This window comes from Ixodes scapularis, unplaced genomic scaffold, assembly GCF_016920785.2.
Source record: "Ixodes scapularis isolate PalLabHiFi unplaced genomic scaffold, ASM1692078v2 PGA_scaffold4__175_contigs__length_147842914, whole genome shotgun sequence".
Classification (NCBI taxonomy): domain Eukaryota; kingdom Metazoa; phylum Arthropoda; class Arachnida; order Ixodida; family Ixodidae; genus Ixodes; species Ixodes scapularis.
In genome coordinates, this window is record NW_024609879.1 from 140,942,311 (window position 1) to 140,959,616 (window position 17,306).

Sequence of the window (17,306 nt, forward strand, 5' to 3'; positions counted from 1 at the left end):
AAAGCTTACGTCAGATATACGCCATCAAAATGGAGGTCGATGCGCAATTATGTGTGCAATGAACTATGAGGTCATTATACTTTGTCAAAATGTGAAGTTTGAAAAGCGTGAAATAAATGAAACAAATAACAATTACAAATAAATAAATATTTTGAAATATTTTATGGTGACGTACCCAAGACAGTATAAATCAAATATTTATAAAAATGAATAGTATGAAGCCACAACAATTCGTTTTCGCACCTCGATTTCTGCACAAGACCGCCGCCTCCTCAAGTTGCTTTTGCGTTGATGTCTGCACTGGAGCGCATCGTACAACGAATTAACGAAGTCAATTTTTCGCCATCACTTTATGTAGTCACAGCTAAATCCTCATATACTTCTGGTTTTGCTCAACATGTAAGTGCGTCATTTCATATTTGACACTGAAGAGCGCACTTCAAAGCCACGGGGCAACCGTTTGTTTACGGCGAAGCGAGCTGTAGCAACAACGCGAACTGCCACCGCCAACAACGTTATCACTGACGTTTCTGCTCAACAAAGTCAACGAAATCAAAACAAAACGACTTCGATTGGACTTGTTGTAAACCTTTCTAACGTTGGTCCTAACATTGCCGGGCCAACTTTGCGAAGAAACTAGGAGAGTGGGCAGTTATCAATAGCTCCTGATACGTGTTCTGTTTCAAACCCGATCTAACCTAACCTAATCAACCCAAATTAGCTTAGCTTGACCTTTGTACTGTAGTCGAGGTGCAAACAGTATCCTAAGATTTTAATGAAAAGTATCAAGCTAGTCTTGTCTACCGTATCGCAACTTGTTGCTTACCATATCTCGCCAAACAAACCTAAGGAAAAAAAAAACAAAAAAAACGATAAACTTATAATTTTTTAATTTAACAGACTGAGTCATACATACAAATAGACAAACAAACAATCGTCCCATACCTGCAGTACCCTCAGTCTAAAAACGAATCGCATAACTTGAGCGGGCGGGCGAAGCTTCGTGTCAAACTCGCTGATCAAAGTGCCTATATTGAGCACAGACAGTCAGCCCCCAAAAAATGGTCAAAGTGCAGGCGAGCTGGTGCGTACTAATCATCACGTTTCAAACTTCATGGTCCCATTCTCGGGGTTTAAACATCATGATTAGTCAGCGTCAGCAGCAGCATACTGAACTGTATAAGTTTAATGACGACCAATAAATATTAGTTCCTTTTGGATCCCCTGATGGGTATGCATACCACTACTCTCATAGTATTGATCGCTGCCCTTCAACCGCCAGAAAGAAATGACCGCCTTGCACTCTGTGTGTGGCACCTTCCTCACACGAAATGAAGCGTGCAACGTCGGCGTGCGCTAGAAAAGTGTCTGTGTGTTGGCGTCAAGGTCTCCTGACATCTTTTTCACAATTTTGCCAGTTAAATACCCCATAAAATGAGCCGATTGTAAGAACGATGAATGTGTAATGATGTACGCCGACTCAAGTTGACTGTCAAAGTTCCGAAAGAAATGAATCTCGTCCGAAACTAGAAGGCGCATGTTCCACGGTGTCTGTCACTCTTTGTAATGTTCGTTACCTTCAACAATGTACTTGGTTAGATATGATTAATAGCATGAAAGGGTTTGAGTGTGGTTGACTGCTTTGCAACCGCTGGTAGCCATACATTTATGTGTAATTATTTCACCGGTTGCAAATGATTCTTAGCGCCTTATAAGTAGAATTTCGTGTTTTCGGGTAAATCCGGAAAACTCTGAAAAACATCCCCCAGTAAAATTTTCTTCAATTAAGATTTATCTGATAAACTCAAAATTTCTACCCCCCAATGGAAAAAAATAAAAAAATATGGTGATGTACAATTAAGTTTGGTCGGCACAAAAGGCTGATAGTCCTGAGAAAATGACACCCCATTTTCCCCTCAAATCTCGGATCATTGACATAATCAATCTTACCGTTTATCCTGTCAAGGCTCATTCAGGACATAAGGTCATTGTACTTCTGGGTCAAGATAAAAACCACTGTTCTTGTTTCTGGTTTGGACTGTACTCTTCGTGCTTGTTAGAGGAAGGACTGGTTGTGTTTGTAGCAGTAAAAGCTATGAACTGTAGAGATGTCATGCGACACTTTTAGCTTTATATTAATTTACCACACCACCTTGTGCAGCCGTGGGGTAAGGTGATTGAATAGGACGGGATCAAAAACTAGCTTCCTGGCGACTGCCTTCAGGAGTGATTTTAAGGTATCAACCTTTATCGAAGGAGCACTTGTTTACAAGTTTTGTTGTCGGACAGATTGATATTGCAAATGGCAAGGGCATCAACGCCAAGTCCAGCTGAAGAAGTATTATTTAATACGAGCACATTATTTTGAGTCTACCATGCGCTAACACTCTGGTATTATTTATTGGCATCATCTAAAAATAGGAAACGCTGCAAAAAATTGAACTCTGAATTTCGGGGAATCGGGAATGTAACCAAAATAAACTCCGATAAACTCCAAATTAAAAAAAAAAAAATAAACTCTGAGAAACTCCTTTCAAAGTTGATAACAAATGAAATCCGTAAACATGTAATCCTACTTTTGAGGTATCCTTCTTCGTTGATGATGCTTACATTTGATCTCGCGTGTACTACTGCAAAAGCTTCAGTCTAGTCGTATGTAGATCGCAAGCGTTGTAGGGCCACCCGACAGGTGGCGCCGCCAAACTGGAATACGAATATATGAATCGGTCAGTAAAAACACACTCTTCCCTCCCTCGTCCTTCCAGCAGAACAAGCTTGAGTCGGGCGGTGGCGTAGCGTGGCGTGGCCATGGGGCTGGGGAACATCCTGCTGCTGACGCAGGCCACCTGCTACACCCTCACCCTGGTGCTGTCGGTGTGTACGGTGGTGCCCACGGCAGTGCACGTGCACAACTTTGCCGGGCGCTGCCTGCTGTACACGACGGGCACCTTTGACAGCGACGACGGGCACTTCATCGCCCGGTGGGCGTCGCCCTTCTACTGCCTCTTCACCCTGGCCGTGGGCGGGCTCATGCTGGTCGTGTCGCTCGTGCAGCTGGTGCGCATGTCCGTCTTCCTGTACAAGGGATGCGACAGGTACTTCTTCCTCTTTGCATTCAGGTAGCTGCTAAAACAGCTACGCTTCTTTGGAGGGGGATTGGTGGCTGAGCGCATTGGAAGCGCAGCACCTCGGAGTGCGTGGAGCGAAAGCTCGCTCTTTGGGATCCAGGGGTCCTGTGTGTGATGTTCACCCCTGCACGTTTCGATATGAATGAGCGTGGTACCGGCGTGCTGTCGCGTATCACTAGTAGTGCGTGATGCATGTCAAAGGTCCCAGACTGGCAGTGGTACTGCAACTGCTAAAGTTCTCGTCTTCAGTGGGTAACGACGTCGCCATACTCTGGCAAACTGAACTGTCGCTGTCTAAACAACCAATGCATAATTTTTTTTTCTCGCTTTTCTGCACTTTTTATTGAACTTGACTCCGATGTTTTGACTTCCATCTCAGCTGCCACAGTGCACCGAGTCGGTGGTTCGTTGCGTTAGACTCCGTCAGACTCCGTGTTGCGTTTACGAAAGCATTCTGGCACAGTATAGGCAGGGATGCCTCACCGAGCTACGAGAAATGCGACACTTTTGAGGCGGTCGACCACATTCTTTTCAAATGCTCTTCCTTTGAGACTCAAGGGTGCCTTCTGAAAAAGACACTCTACTCAGTTGCAGGTTAAGAGTGAAGTGGAAGCTCCTGTCACCCCTCTCCACTTTAGCCGAGCGAACGCTGGAGAGACGGCTAAAGTGGAAAGGGGTGACAGAAGCTTCCATTTTACTCTTGCCGCCAATTACAACCGACCATTTAGCCTGAAAAACCGAAACCGGTGTGTCATGTTGTCAAATGTTGCAATCCCGGCAGTTGGTGCTCGAAGTCCCACCAAAAAGTACTTATTTATTTATTTATTTGTATAAAGCACGAAAGAATGTGAGTGTTGCTGCTGTTGCAGCATCCCAACTCCTGGCCACCGAAGCTTCCGTAAATCGTCGAGCTCAAGAGTGACCTGCAGCGGAACATTCACCTTCCACATCTACCACCACTGCTGCGACACCACCATGGGTGCAGCTGGCGACAACGCGACACTTCTATGACATCATCGGGCGGAAAACGAGGGCCCACTTTTCTGGACGCGGCAAACACACCGATCGGAGACATGTTCCGGCTACCATAGTACCATCTATCCATTCATTCATCCATCTGTCCATCCATCCATTCGCTAATCCCCTTTCACCTCTCGATTCACTTGCCGGTAGGAAGAGAACGAAACGACACCGTCTGGGTGACCTCCATCTTACGTTTTTTGCCTTGCAGCTCCTTCCTGTCGGCCTTCCTGGACTCTGTGGTGAGCATCCTGGTGATGCTGCTAGTGTTCATCACCTCCGTGCTGGTGTCGGATGGCTTCCGCACCTGGTGCCGCGCCATCACCCAGCGGTTTCCCGCGTGAGTGCTCGCTTCTGTCACCGTTCCTCGACGGTGTTAAGGCCGGTTCGCACTTCAGGAACCGACTTGGATACAACCAGTTTTTAAGCCGCTTGAGACTGCCATCGCTGCTGCGTGACCCGTCGTAAGAAGTCTCAAGCGGCATAAAAACCGGATGTGTCGGAGCCGGTCGAAGTCGGTTGCAAAAGTGCGGATCAGCCACTCTACAGTAAAGTAAACTTGCAAAAGAGAAGCTTGTTATAGTCTGTTGCAGGTTGAGAATAAGCACCTCCCAGAAAGCCCTCCATCGTTTCCACCTTAGCCAAGGGAATGCTGGAAAGAAAGGGACCACCAATCATGGGGGGGGGAAGCCTTTATGGGAATGGCTTGTCTGGCTGTTCTCAAGTTGCAACAGCCTATAACTACAGACTATGTGAACATAATATTTTAAACATTTTAGTATTTTAACAGCATTTAACCAGCTTCGAGTTCGACCGAGACGAGATAACAACCACTCAGAATTTTTACGAAATGTAGTTCCTCAGCACTGCCATCCCAGATAGCGCAGTTAACAACTCTGGCTTGCATGTGCAATGTTGGCAATAAAAAAAAATGTTGGAATAAATAGATTGCAGGAGCCCGTGCAGACCACATCAGGTGCTGGTCAGATATCTGACATTGATACAGAAGAGAAAACAGGTCGAAACCACTCTTGTTGGAACACCGTCTTTGAGGCACTCTCAAATTCAGCAAAAAATGCTGATTCTGTAGCAACGGCATCGGCACTCGGTAAGCTTTCTAGAAAAACGATAGCTCAGATATAATGATAAAAATCCCCGTGACAGTTAGCACTTTTTAATTTTCATCATAGAAAAACTGTGCATGTGTTTTATACATTTGGAGGAGGGGGGGGACTTTGCCTTCATGTGTACAGTAAACTGACTTGGGCGTCTTTTATATCCATGTGCACTGTAGGTGCGAAGACGCCTCGGTGACTCAGATCAGCAAACCCGACAATGTGGACACGGTCGGGTTCTATATGCACGTTGGCACGGCCCAGGTGAGTGTTCCGATTTCTATAAAGTCATCTCGCCATTGATATCTTGGTTCGCTTTGCGGGAGATGTCGCTTCCACAGTGACCAAACACTGACTCCAGGGGTTTGATTTTGACTACGACGAGAGCGTGATCTAACTTGCCTCTTGCGGAGCGAACGAAAATAGCATTCATAGATGGTTCACCTGCTAACGCGAGCAATGAATGCACTTCGTCTGCTATGAAGCATCATTTGCAGACAGAACTAAAACAATAAAACGCCGTACATTGTCCGCTAACAAACCGCAAAAAAGTTTTTCTGCTACGAACCCAGTGCAACGGCGAGGGGAGATCAGATGTCGGCTGAAAAATTGCGATCGTCTGCTATTTCACGTTGGAACTCAATGGCAACCCACGTTTCGTTAGGAAATCTCACATTGTTCCGCTGCCGCGCACAATCCGACGTCGACCAGTGGATGAAGAAGCACTAAGGACAAGCACCAAGAGGCCATGAGACCTCTCTCTCGCTAATTTTACGTTGGCGAGACGTTCTCACCAACATCTTATTCGATTGTTAACTCACGAACGTGTCACAAATGTCCCACCAGTTGATTGCACGCGAGCCGTGGCGCCTCATCCAGTCAGCAGCCGAGGACGCTCTCGCGGTGGCCAAACCCGGACCTCCGGAGTCACTCCCGTTCACGTCCCTCCGCAGTTTGGCGCCTGGAGTTCGTGGGTGTGCTGGGTGCTTCAGGCGGTGCTGTGCACGCGGAAGTTGTGCCTCTACCACGAGCGGGAGAACCTGATGATCAGCATGGCCAGGGAGCGGAGGCTCCTGAACGCCTCCCTCGAGCAGTCGGGCAGCCAGTGCGTCGAGGACACCGTGCCCATCCTCGACTGAGCGCCGGCCACAAGCAGACGACACGTCGACGGCTCAGCAGTCGCTTCCGTCTCCCATCAGCCTCCGTTCACAGACTGTTTCAGACGAGTCGTTGTCCGAGCTTATCTCTCCATGACACCGTTACTCGTCGTCGGCGACGAGAATTGATCGACCGGTTTAACGGTGATCGTACGACGTGACCACAACTTTGGAGACACCTGTTGCACGCCGAGGATATGGCTTTCTGTGGCGTGCGCGCGGAGCGTCGGTCTTTTAGGATGTTTGGTTCGAAAGGTTTATGACGGAAACGGCGAATCGACGTTTTTTGGGAACACGGTTCTCGTTGTTTTAGGGCTTGTCGTGAAAGGTTGCCGTGTTTTGTTGTCGAAGGCCGCGACCTCTCGTGGGATCACCGAGCTATCGCTGACTGCAGTGGCGTGCTGGTGCTCGGCGAAGGTTCGGCATTGTTCTTATTACGAGACGGTGTGTCGTCCTAATGCTCAGTGGTGCTAAGTTACGGTACGGAGGCAACGATCTCCCAACTCGTGTTCGTTTTCGGAACTCGACAACCGGAGGATTGATCCTCAAATCGTCGTCGGATGAAGATAGTTGCCGTGCCTTTGTTTGTTGTGGATGAAGGAAGTTGGGATTGATTTTTCACAAAAGAAATCAAGAAGGTCACGTTATCGGGGGTGATGTTATCATAAGTTACAGTTTTGATCATCTAGCTTTCTGTCATAATGAATGATTGCACCTTAATCTGCTAGGCTTCTTGCTCTGTACATCGTTTAATCTTCTGGAAATGGTGGTCTGTGACCTAAATCTTTCGTGGTGATAGGGCATGGTCTCATGACAGTATGGCTGCTGGTTATACTTCACAATTGTGGAAGGCCGTTTTCGGAGACTTGATTGTTGATTACTAACTTTAAGCCTTTCTTTGACTACATGTAATGTTTGAAGACTAGTTGCACTTAATGTTGTTACCAAAAATTTTGCGTTGTTTATTATTTGTAATCTTAAACTCTATGCTTGCTCAGTATACTTTATTTGAAGGATGTGTATTGCAAAGCTGTTTTAAACTATCTGAAGTAGCCTAAGGCGAAATACCTGATTATACTACCTTCGGCTACGAGGAGGATTACAATCTTTTCAGTTATGGAAGTGACACAACGTTTCGTGGTCAGCAGGAATCTTTGTCATCTAACATTCTTGACCATTGACATGGCCTATATTTATGTTATAAGCAAAACAAAATGTTTCGTTAATGGTGCGAGACCTAGAAACCGCACAAAACAATTGTCTATTACCTTTTTTTGTGTGTCAAGTACTACTAGTATGCCGATACGACCTAGCTCACTTCAGAAATATCTCATTTCCTTTGAGTTTTCTTGGCATTACAACACCGTGTTGAGTGCTACTAATATTACGGAACCCTAGCTCTGATAGTTTCGTGGGGTATATTGCGACGAGCATGTGCAATGTTTCAGGGAAATAATTTTTTTTTTTTTTTTTTGTGAGCATTGTACAGATACCTGGGAGATTCGTTTTATTCTCGCAAAAGTAGCAAGAAGGATAAAAACGCAAGAGGAATGTCTGAAAACCGAAGTTTTTAACTGTGGTGTTTGAAGTTGATAGCCCTTCTTTTTGATGGACTAAAAAATTTGCGTTTGGAGCACTGCCAATATCACTTCTTTTTTTTTTCTTTTTTAATCACTGCATGTACTTACTTTTTAGCAGAAATGTATAAACGTTTTGTGCATTTACATTAGAGAAAAGTGTCGGTATTTAGGAGTCATGGCTCAACTATATTTAAGGATGTCTCAAGTTTATTTTCTGTGCTCTTTCAGTATTTGTAGCCATTGTGCTATATATTTCAATGAACACATGTTTGCTAGTGTGACTGGGTATGGTTTTTTGCACAATGACATGTTGACTTGTTGACCAATGTTGACTGTTTGATTGAGGAGGTGAAGTTTGATCATTAGCTGTACCATTTGTCATGCAACAGCAAACTGATATCTCTGCAATGGACAAAGATGCATATGTCACTGAGCTCGATAATAAACAATCATCACTTCTGCACTGCTTGGGTTTTCTTTTTACGAGAAAAGATTGCCAGAAAGAAGAGTTAGTGTATCCTGAGTAGAATTTGTAACAAGGAAATTGATGTAGCGTTACAGGTTTTTTGCAGGCGTATATATCATAGTCTGCTCAACTAGCGTTTTCTAGTTTATGACGCTGCGTGTAACCAAGGGTCGTTTTATCACAAATGTACAGGGTGTCACCAAAAACTTTTTAACGGGTTTTTTTTTCACCACAAAAATAAACAATGTATCGCCGAACGCTTATTCTCCGCTCAAATGTAGCACTAGTGGTCCGAACCATATGCCATAGCTTCAGCACTAACCGTTATATTAATCAAAAGTTATAAATTATTTTCTGAAGCTTTCCATTGGGCCAGAAACCGAAAATGGGCTCCATTTTCCCATTGATCATTTCATATAATCGCTCTTTTGATTAAGAAAAGAGTTCTCAACCTTTGACATCTGGTTCGACCTGCATTCGGCGATGCGTAAATTCATATTGCAATTTAAAAATATATTTTTTTTTTTTTGGGGGGGGGGGGGGGGGGTTTTAAACGAAAAAACCCCCTGTAACACCGAATTCGAGCGCAGCTGTTGAGGAGGAGGGGGGAAGGGTACCCCTGAGGGGTGGGTATACCACCCCTCCTCCATCCTCTTCACCTTGTGATCCTGCCTGCTACTGCTCCTCCCCCTCCTCTCCTCATCCTTCAACCTCCTCCCCTCGTCTCCCCCTCCTCCTAAAGGGGGTGGGGTCACGTGACCTCGGGGGGGGGGGGGGGGGGGGGTCACGTGATCTGGGGAAAGGGGAGTCACGTGACCTCACGGTGACGCCGACGCCGCTCGAGCCGGAAACGGGCGCCTAAAAGCTGCGCTCTAAAAAACAACGTTAATGATACAACAGGTCCCAAGCACTTTGGAATCTATTTTGCGAACACTGCTTTACATGTGTGCTGGTAGACGCCGCGAAGGATGGATTCTCAAGATTATTTTCAAATGATTGTTTTCTAAAAATTGCACTAAGAAAGGAATGCATGTATCAACATATCTGGGTCTGGAGAACTTTGGAATCTAGCCTCATCCTCAACAAAGAATCAACTTTGCTTTACTTGACATCATAAATAACGTTATAAAATAAACTTTTTTTTTATTTACTACTTTTTATTACGCACTCGCTCGTAAATCAGGGCTTTTATATATATATTCTCGGCTTAGCGGAGAGTTTTCGGTAAAAGCAACACAAACAGCACTTGACAGCCAGATGGCGAGCATTTTTTATTCCTTTTTTTTAAATATAAACTCCGAAGTGGTACCATTTATTTTGAGAGCGGATAGAATACGCTGGCGGATGTAGATAAATGGGGGACGCTTCTCGAAACTGTTTTCACCTGCCTTTTTAAAAGTACAAGCAAAACCAAACATTTTTGTCCAAACTGCACTATCAGATGAAAATGCAGATGCAGATGAGCGAGTAGAGGATGAAGGCTCTGGGCTTTCTACGGGGAGGCAGATTGGGCAAGCTTCCCGCCCAGAGCACCTTGGACCCTAGTCACCCTAGTTCCGAAAAAGAAACAAACGAAGGAAAGCGAACGCAGCCTCAACCACATGGTGCGTACGTCATTCCTCTTCCCCCGTCATGCAGCGCGGCAGCAGCAGCGGTTTGAGTAGCAGACGACGCGCTCTTTTTTCGAGTCTAGCAGACGACGCGTGATCCCCAGCGCGCGATGCCCGACTTAAAACCTGCAAGTCACGACAGGGACACCTCTCAGTTGGTCTCACACGAAGCCGAACACCGAAAAAGGTTTCACAGATGGCAACGTTTCCACATTGCCCTCTTTATCGGATCTTTCCTGTGCTCCCTCGCCGGTATTTTGGCCTTTGGATTGCTCCTGAAGAACTTCGACCAGTTCTGTCCCCTGTTTGCGGATCCTCGCGTGCGTTGGGATAGCGATGAGCAAAGATACGTATTCGACGTGAACAATTCGACGTCGGGTTCGTTGGAGACGTGCCGTTTCTGCCTCTTCACGACAGTGGCGTCGTTCATCTACGCCTTTCTATGGGTGTGGATCTTCTGCTCCTTCTTCGGCACTGTGACTGCCATTCCCAAAGAGTAAGCACACTTTATCTATTGTTTATTATTATTGCGCGCTGATTACGATTTAATTTACGAAACGGAATAATACACAAGTTTTAATATGCCTTAAATAATGCAATGAAATATGTGAACACATGTTTCCGAAGTTTCATCGTCGGGAATGATGCGCGCAACAAATTAAAATTATTGTTGCTGTTGTTTTCCCTACGACACGCACGAACGCTTGCATTCATGGGAAGCTATAGCGATTTTAATTTTCAACAAGTACCCATGCATCCAAATAATCACTTCACCTTTAAAATATAAATAAGAATCTCAGAAATACATTTATTAGATATGCCTGCTGCGCTGGGAAATTACAACGTGCCGTCCCGAAGTATAACTGATTTATTCGAAATAAATTGGTTGTTTAACTTTCGTGTGGTTGCAGTTGTTACAGTTTGGTTGGTTTGCTTCTCGAATTTATGAGGCGAGGAATGTTAAGGTTATGCCTGGGAGACCGTGGACGAGAAATCAACACTAAAAACTCGTCACATTCTGGATACAATCCGCGCTTCCTCATCCAATATTCACGCAAGCTGGCCCCCGACAACAAAGGAAACACCCTCCGGGAATAATGAATGGAGATATATCGAACGTTGTCTTATTAATAGCAAAACCCCCCAATATACATTCTATTCATTTTTTTTTTTTGTTTTGTTTTTGCATGTTAGCACGAACACGACATTAGCGCTTGATCGCTTTTCACAGACAAAAGCGACAAAAGCACTGACGAGCAGCAAACCTGATGACAGCCAGCCTTTCAATATGAAGTGAAAAAAAAACAGATGTAACTGTGGATAGCATGTTCCTGCAGTGTGTGCGCGCGTTTGGCTAAACTGCAGGTGTCGGCGCAAAAACAACGCTTATCTAGGCACGTTAGCGCTGTATGCATGCATTCGCGAAGTCTGAGGGGACGAAATTTTCTACCAAGTCCTCTCAGGGTGCAATGAGTATCGTTGCCTATGCGAAGGCGGTTAGCGCTATCGGAGATTTGCAATGCAACCGATTATTATTGATTTTATTTAATTGTTCCAGTTTAATTAATGAAAATCAGAAGAAGAAGCAGTTTCATCACCACTGAACGTACCACAACTGAAACCGTTTTCCCACTCGAGGTTACGCATCGCAGAAAGCGGAAACACCGTGTGAATGTGACACCCACTCCTACGAAATCTCTACCAGGTGTAGTATTAATAATAAATAACTACATAAAAAGATAAAATAGAGAAAGGAAATTACTGTACGAGTCAAAGTCCACCAAGGCCCAATATTCGTTTAACCGGTTGCCCGTGGAATCTGTTTCACTAAGACACCTTTTGTCAGCAAAAAAAGGAAACAAAAAGTTTTTGCTGAGAAGTTTGTTTCCCGGTTCGGATTGATTTCGCATATAGCACGCACCAATCAGTGAGATAAACACATGAACCCATACTACGTTTCCAATATGCTCCCGTGTTCCAGCTTTTGATTGCATCCCAGGCGAATCAGCGCCCCCTGGAAGGTGGTTCCACCCGCGGTCCTGCTCACCTGCCTGTTCTCCTCACTGATGCTCGTCTGCGCCATCCTGGTGACGGTGGGTCAGGCGAGGTTCTGCGCCTCGTTGGAGCGGCAAATGCGACTTCGGTAATTGGCTTAGTAATGTGAAATTTCAATATTTCTTCAGCGTCAAAACTGTAATGCAAACATTCCATTAGCGTGACCTTAGTTATTTCGTTTACATTAATTAAAACATTTAAGTTTTTAGAGCGCAGCTCTTAGGCGTCCGTTTTCGGCTTGAGCGCTCACGGTCAAGCCGTGACCTCACGGCTTGACCGTGAGGTCACGTGACCCCCCCCAGTACACGTGACCCTCAGTACCCTTCCCTCTTCCTCAAGGGCTGCGCTCTAATTCGGCGTTACAGTAAACGGCTTTCATCTTTTTTTAAAATTTTTATGGTTTTATTTTTAGCAGGTCAGGGGGAGGTCAGCAGCAGTCAGGTACCCCAGGATACGCATTGACCAATAGGTTTATGACGTTACAATATTTCAGGGTTCCTTTAAGACGTCACCGATCTGGCTCCCAAGCGCTTAGTTTGAGTTTTACGCCTAATACGGCAGTTTTAAACTTCCAATGCGGTGCGGCCGGTGCCATTTGTTCAAATTGTCGTCGAGCCATCGGGACCACTACTAGGTGTCTGCCCCCCAAACTGTCTAAATGTTCTCTCCCCTCTACTTCAGATGCTCAGACGCACAAGGAAAGGAATGGAGACCTGGCAAAGTCAAAATGAGCAATTTCTACACACTCTTCTCAAGATCAGAGGTAACAAAAATGTGTATGTATATTAAGAAACTAGTATTTAGATTCTTAGACGTTTGAGAGAAAGCCCTGGTACATGTAGGTCATCACTTATGCACAACATTTGAGCAACTTTTTTTCCCCATATGCTTAGGTCATTTATAAATTTCCTGTGTTGCTTTTCTAATGAGCCATTCGCTTAGTCTCACATGTTGGGTATGGGCATAAGAAAGGTGCAGCAGTAATGGCTCTGTGGGTCTGGGGTTGCGCACAAAACTGAGCTCTACATATGCTTCAATTTCCATACCTTATTTCAAGGGAAACCCCAGAATTTCTTTTAGCTACTCAAGCTAAACACATTTTCGGAATAACCAGGCATTATTCTTCTTACATTATATTTTTTTATTCAAAATAACCGTTGAGGAAATGGCAAATCCAGTCAGTAGTTTCGAATTTGGGATTTTTCAAATCAGTCAGTATTTGAATTACAAAGTGTGTGTATATATATATATATATATTTTTTTTTTTTTTTCTCTAAATATTGTGTGTAGTTTATAAATATAACGATTCAAAGTTTGGTTTGGGGCATCTACGACAAAACCAAAATTATGTGCTAGGGAGACGGCAACACTGATATTAGCTGTACAGCTGCGACGTGACGTCACGATAACCCATCGGCAACATTGCCAGTCGGAAACAAGCAACATTACTAGATTACCTCAGTTGTGGAACTCCCGCATGAAGGGGTACCCCCCCACTCACTTCAGTTTGCCTCCCGCAGAGACTTTGGGTGTGATGATTGACAGCGCTTGTGACCAACCACTAGCCTCAAATATTTGCCTAGTGGAGGCAGTGAGCTTAATACCCTCCAATCACAATGTCTAGGTAAGGATGTAATCAAGTTATTAGATTAGCTCAGTTACAGAACTGCTCATAGACGCTGCATGCATGAGCAGTACTCCCCCTCACTCACCACAGCTCGCCTCCCATCGTTCGATGTGCCGGACGGCTGCTATGGTAACTTCAGTGTATTCTATGGAATACATACGTTTCAAAGTGCAGCGTCTAGATGGCGTTCCACCATACTCTATGGAGCACAGTTATGAAAAGACAACCTAGATGGCGCTTCAAATGACGGAAGGCAGGCTGAAGTGAGTGAGGGGTTAACCCCTTCCACGGGAGTTCCGCAACTGAGGTAATCTAGTAACGTCGACTGAAAGGACAACGCACGTGATGTTGTCGTCACGGCGATGTTCACAACGCACCAATACTTTCTTTTGACTGCACTCGTGCTTGCGGCAAGGACGAAGTGGGCAGCAATAACTGCGGATTTGACTCCGCGGGAGTTTTGAACCAAGCCCCGAATGTGCACCCCACATTCAGTGTCGCCTCATGTTTCAGGAAATTTTTTTTCGTCAATGTTAATTAACTTCCCAGGCTCAGTAAACACACTCAGCACCCTAAAGCTCCCCTCTGCCACCAAACTCTTACAATTATACATTCATGGACTTTCAGCCTCATCCAGAAATAAAAAATAACTGCACTGTGCTACGCGAGTCCTTCAAGGTCATCCCAGCGCATTCTTACTTCGCAAGTTTATCATGGGGGGATGATGCAGCACTGGTGGTGCTGCTGCTTTTGCCGCTCTACCCCGGCTCCTCCCATTGACCAGACTCTCTCTATACACGGCTCTGGCGTTTCGTAAAGTCCCTTGATAAAAGCGTTTTTCACAAGTACCGCCAACCATTGTTGTGGAAGCGCTCGAGACACGTGCCATGAGCGGGTGCTCCGCCGCCATTCGCTTCCAAGGCCCGCTCATTTCAGTGCTGGGCCGCCATTTGCTTCCAAGGGCCGCTCGAGACATGGGCCTCGTGCACTCGCGCATTTGACGCTACTTGCAAGACGAGCGCAAACACATCGAGGGGCTTTAGCGTTTCCTCATTCGAAGCGCCATCTAGATTTTCGTTTTATAACTGTGTGTTCGATAGAGCATTGTTGGAACGCCATCTAGACTATCTCTGAAAGGTATGTATTCACTAGAATACCCTGCAGTTATCACAGCTGCCGTTTGGCGCGTTGAACGAGGGGAGGAAAGTCGTGGCAAGTGAGGATACTGCTCGCGCAAGCAGCGTCTACGAGCGATTCCGTAACTTAGCTAATCTAATAACGTTGGGAACGAGCAGTACTGCCCCCGTACACGTGACGCAAAATTTTCAGTGTTGCCAGCAGAACCTCTGGGTGCCTAGGCTAATGTTGCTCACACCAAATATGAAAATTCAATAACTTCGCAAAAATAAATTACCGACTCGCAATTTGGATTACTAGTTCAGACGTGTCTATCGACGTGTCAAAACGATTTGAAGCAAATTAGAGACTAGCAAAGTTTTGCAAGAGCTTCCCTCTTTTAACCGCGTGTCACGCCGGCTTATTCCTGCACTGCAGTTTGCCATGTGGCTTGCTGCAGCCTTCTGGTTCCTCAACTCCATCTTGCTGTGCGGTCGCTGCGTCGTTCTCCCCAAGGCATCGGCGACCGCTGTGGCTACCTCCGACGCCGGTTCTCCAGCGAAGCATCGGCACAGCCACACGACGTGAAGGCGTGCACGCATATCCTTTGTGTCGCACTGAGACTCCCCTTCAGAAACCGTTGTGCTCAAACAGTGTGCTGTGTTTGTCTTTTTTTTGTTTTGTTTGTAGAGGTCAAAGTGCTGTTTACAGACAAGCGTGTGGGCACTGCACATGTGCAGAAACTGGATACGAGTCGGGCGGTGTCTGCGGACGTGTCGTGCCGACAGTGGGGCCACAACAACGGCACGACGTCGGACCTCTCCTGGAAAGGCGACGGGAATTTCACGTAGTCATTATGACAGCTCGTAATTTTCAATGCGCAGAAACTGGATACGCGTCGGGCGGTGTCTGCGAGCGCGCAGTGCCGACAGTGGGGCCACCGCAACGGCGCAACGTCGGACCTCTCTTGGGAGGGCCACGGGAATTTTGCGTCGTCATTATGACAGCTCGTAATTTTCAAGCTCGGTGGTACCTTGTGAAAATTGCTATTAGGGAGTTTTGGTAAATCGTTCTGACAACTCCGATGGCGATAATCCCGATAACAATACGACGCATGCGCAGAGGAGCCGGCGGAGCATCGGGTATGATTATCGGAGCTGTCGTAATGATCTATTCAATGTTTTACAAAACCACAATTTAAAAAAAAAAAAAAAAAAAAAAAGCTCTTTATAGGTTTGTTTTGATTTCTGTGCAGTTTGGCAAATCACGAAAAGGAAAAATCATAATGAATCACCCAAGTGTTTTACTTTAAGTTTACAAAATGCGCAATTCAAAAGAAGCTCATAATCATAATAAAAAAGAATGACAAAATTTTTAGTTTGGAGCAAATAGTACAGAATTTACTAAATAATAAAACTTCAGGAAGTCTTAAAAACTGTTTCTCTTTCTTAACATTTTTGTTTTCAATGAAAAAGAATTGAGGGGATAAGTAAAACAACTTGAAAATTATCTAAAAAAAAAAAAGTCAGATTAATGTTTTTTTTTTTACCAGAGTTTAACTTGTAAAGATTGCACAAGTTGACTGACTTCTTTTTCTAGGCTTAGGAGGGCCACAACACCACAGCGAAGAGTGTTCTGAAAACACTAGGCCTATGACGCCACACCTTATCCAATCGCAGATGTCGGCCAAAAAAGGCAGACGACAGCCCTTTTCGTTTTCTTGAAAAGAAAACATCAGCGCTGTCTGCTCTACAAAAATATACAGCGGGAAAGAGCGAGTTTCGTTCGAGGTTAAGATGACAAAGGAGGACTGGAATAAGTAGAAAGTCAACTTACAAAAAACTAACAGGAAGTTTGACATCACAGGTTGGGGTCTAGGTCCATCTTGGTCCCACACGCAGCGCGATTCGTCTTGGCGACGCTCCAGGGATTTCGCACCACATGTCAGTTGCACGAGCCAAGAGACACGTTTCTGTTTTCTTTTAAAAAAAATAAATGTTTTTAATCAACTCGCAAAAACCACGTCAAACGATGAAAACAAGCAGGAACGGCACCTGTCAAGGGGCCAGTAATGACGTTGTACACTAAAAAAATGTGCTAAGTAGTATACGGTAAAATGTAAATGAGATCAACTCGATAAGCCTTAAAGGGGCATGTTTTCTGAGATCGTCTCTTCATTACTTTACATTGGCCTAGAATGGTATATTCTAGGCTGCTGTAATTTTGCACGCTCAACCTATGCATTCTAAGGCATCCTAGAAAACCCAGAATTACAACCATCCGTGTACTTTATGCTATTTAGAAAGCAACCACGCACACATAACGACACACCGATTTCCTGAGATACATTTCAGAAAAGCGGCGTGTCGCAATATTTGGTCACTTATTTAATAGGGAAAACGGCTACGCACGATCGTAATACAGTTGAAGCT

At 45.1% G+C, this 17,306-nt stretch overlaps 2 protein-coding genes across 7 annotated transcripts; both read left to right on the forward strand.

Annotated features, from left to right (window-relative positions):
- Positions 1–100: 100 nt before the first annotated feature.
- On the forward strand, positions 101–8,466 carry LOC8044074 (transmembrane protein 179). 4 transcript variants are annotated; one of them, XM_040502164.1, is made up of 5 exons: positions 101–399; positions 2,769–3,095; positions 4,360–4,488; positions 5,443–5,527; positions 6,217–8,466. In XM_040502164.1, the coding sequence occupies exons 2-5, from the start codon at positions 2,809–2,811 to the stop codon at positions 6,400–6,402; spliced, it is 687 nt and encodes a 228-aa protein (XP_040358098.1). In that variant the 5' UTR covers positions 101–399; positions 2,769–2,808; the 3' UTR covers positions 6,403–8,466. The 4 variants fall into 4 exon arrangements, with proteins under 4 accessions (XP_040358098.1, XP_029825470.2, XP_029825471.2 ...); XM_029969610.4 differs by having other exon boundaries at positions 232–399; positions 2,766–3,095; positions 4,360–4,390; XM_029969611.4 differs by having other exon boundaries at positions 232–399; positions 4,360–4,390.
- A 1,530-nt stretch (positions 8,467–9,996) lies between these two features.
- On the forward strand, positions 9,997–17,287 carry LOC115311078. 3 transcript variants are annotated; one of them, XM_029969668.4, is made up of 4 exons: positions 9,997–10,572; positions 12,076–12,219; positions 12,813–12,894; positions 15,313–17,287. In XM_029969668.4, exons 1-4 carry the CDS (start codon positions 10,187–10,189, stop codon positions 15,460–15,462), a joined length of 762 nt encoding a protein of 253 aa, XP_029825528.1. In that variant the 5' UTR covers positions 9,997–10,186; the 3' UTR covers positions 15,463–17,287. The 3 variants fall into 3 exon arrangements, with proteins under 3 accessions (XP_029825528.1, XP_040358097.1, XP_029825527.2); XM_040502163.2 differs by having other exon boundaries at positions 12,058–12,219; positions 15,313–16,098; XM_029969667.4 differs by having other exon boundaries at positions 12,076–12,169; positions 15,313–15,761.
- Positions 17,288–17,306: the final 19 nt, after the last annotated feature.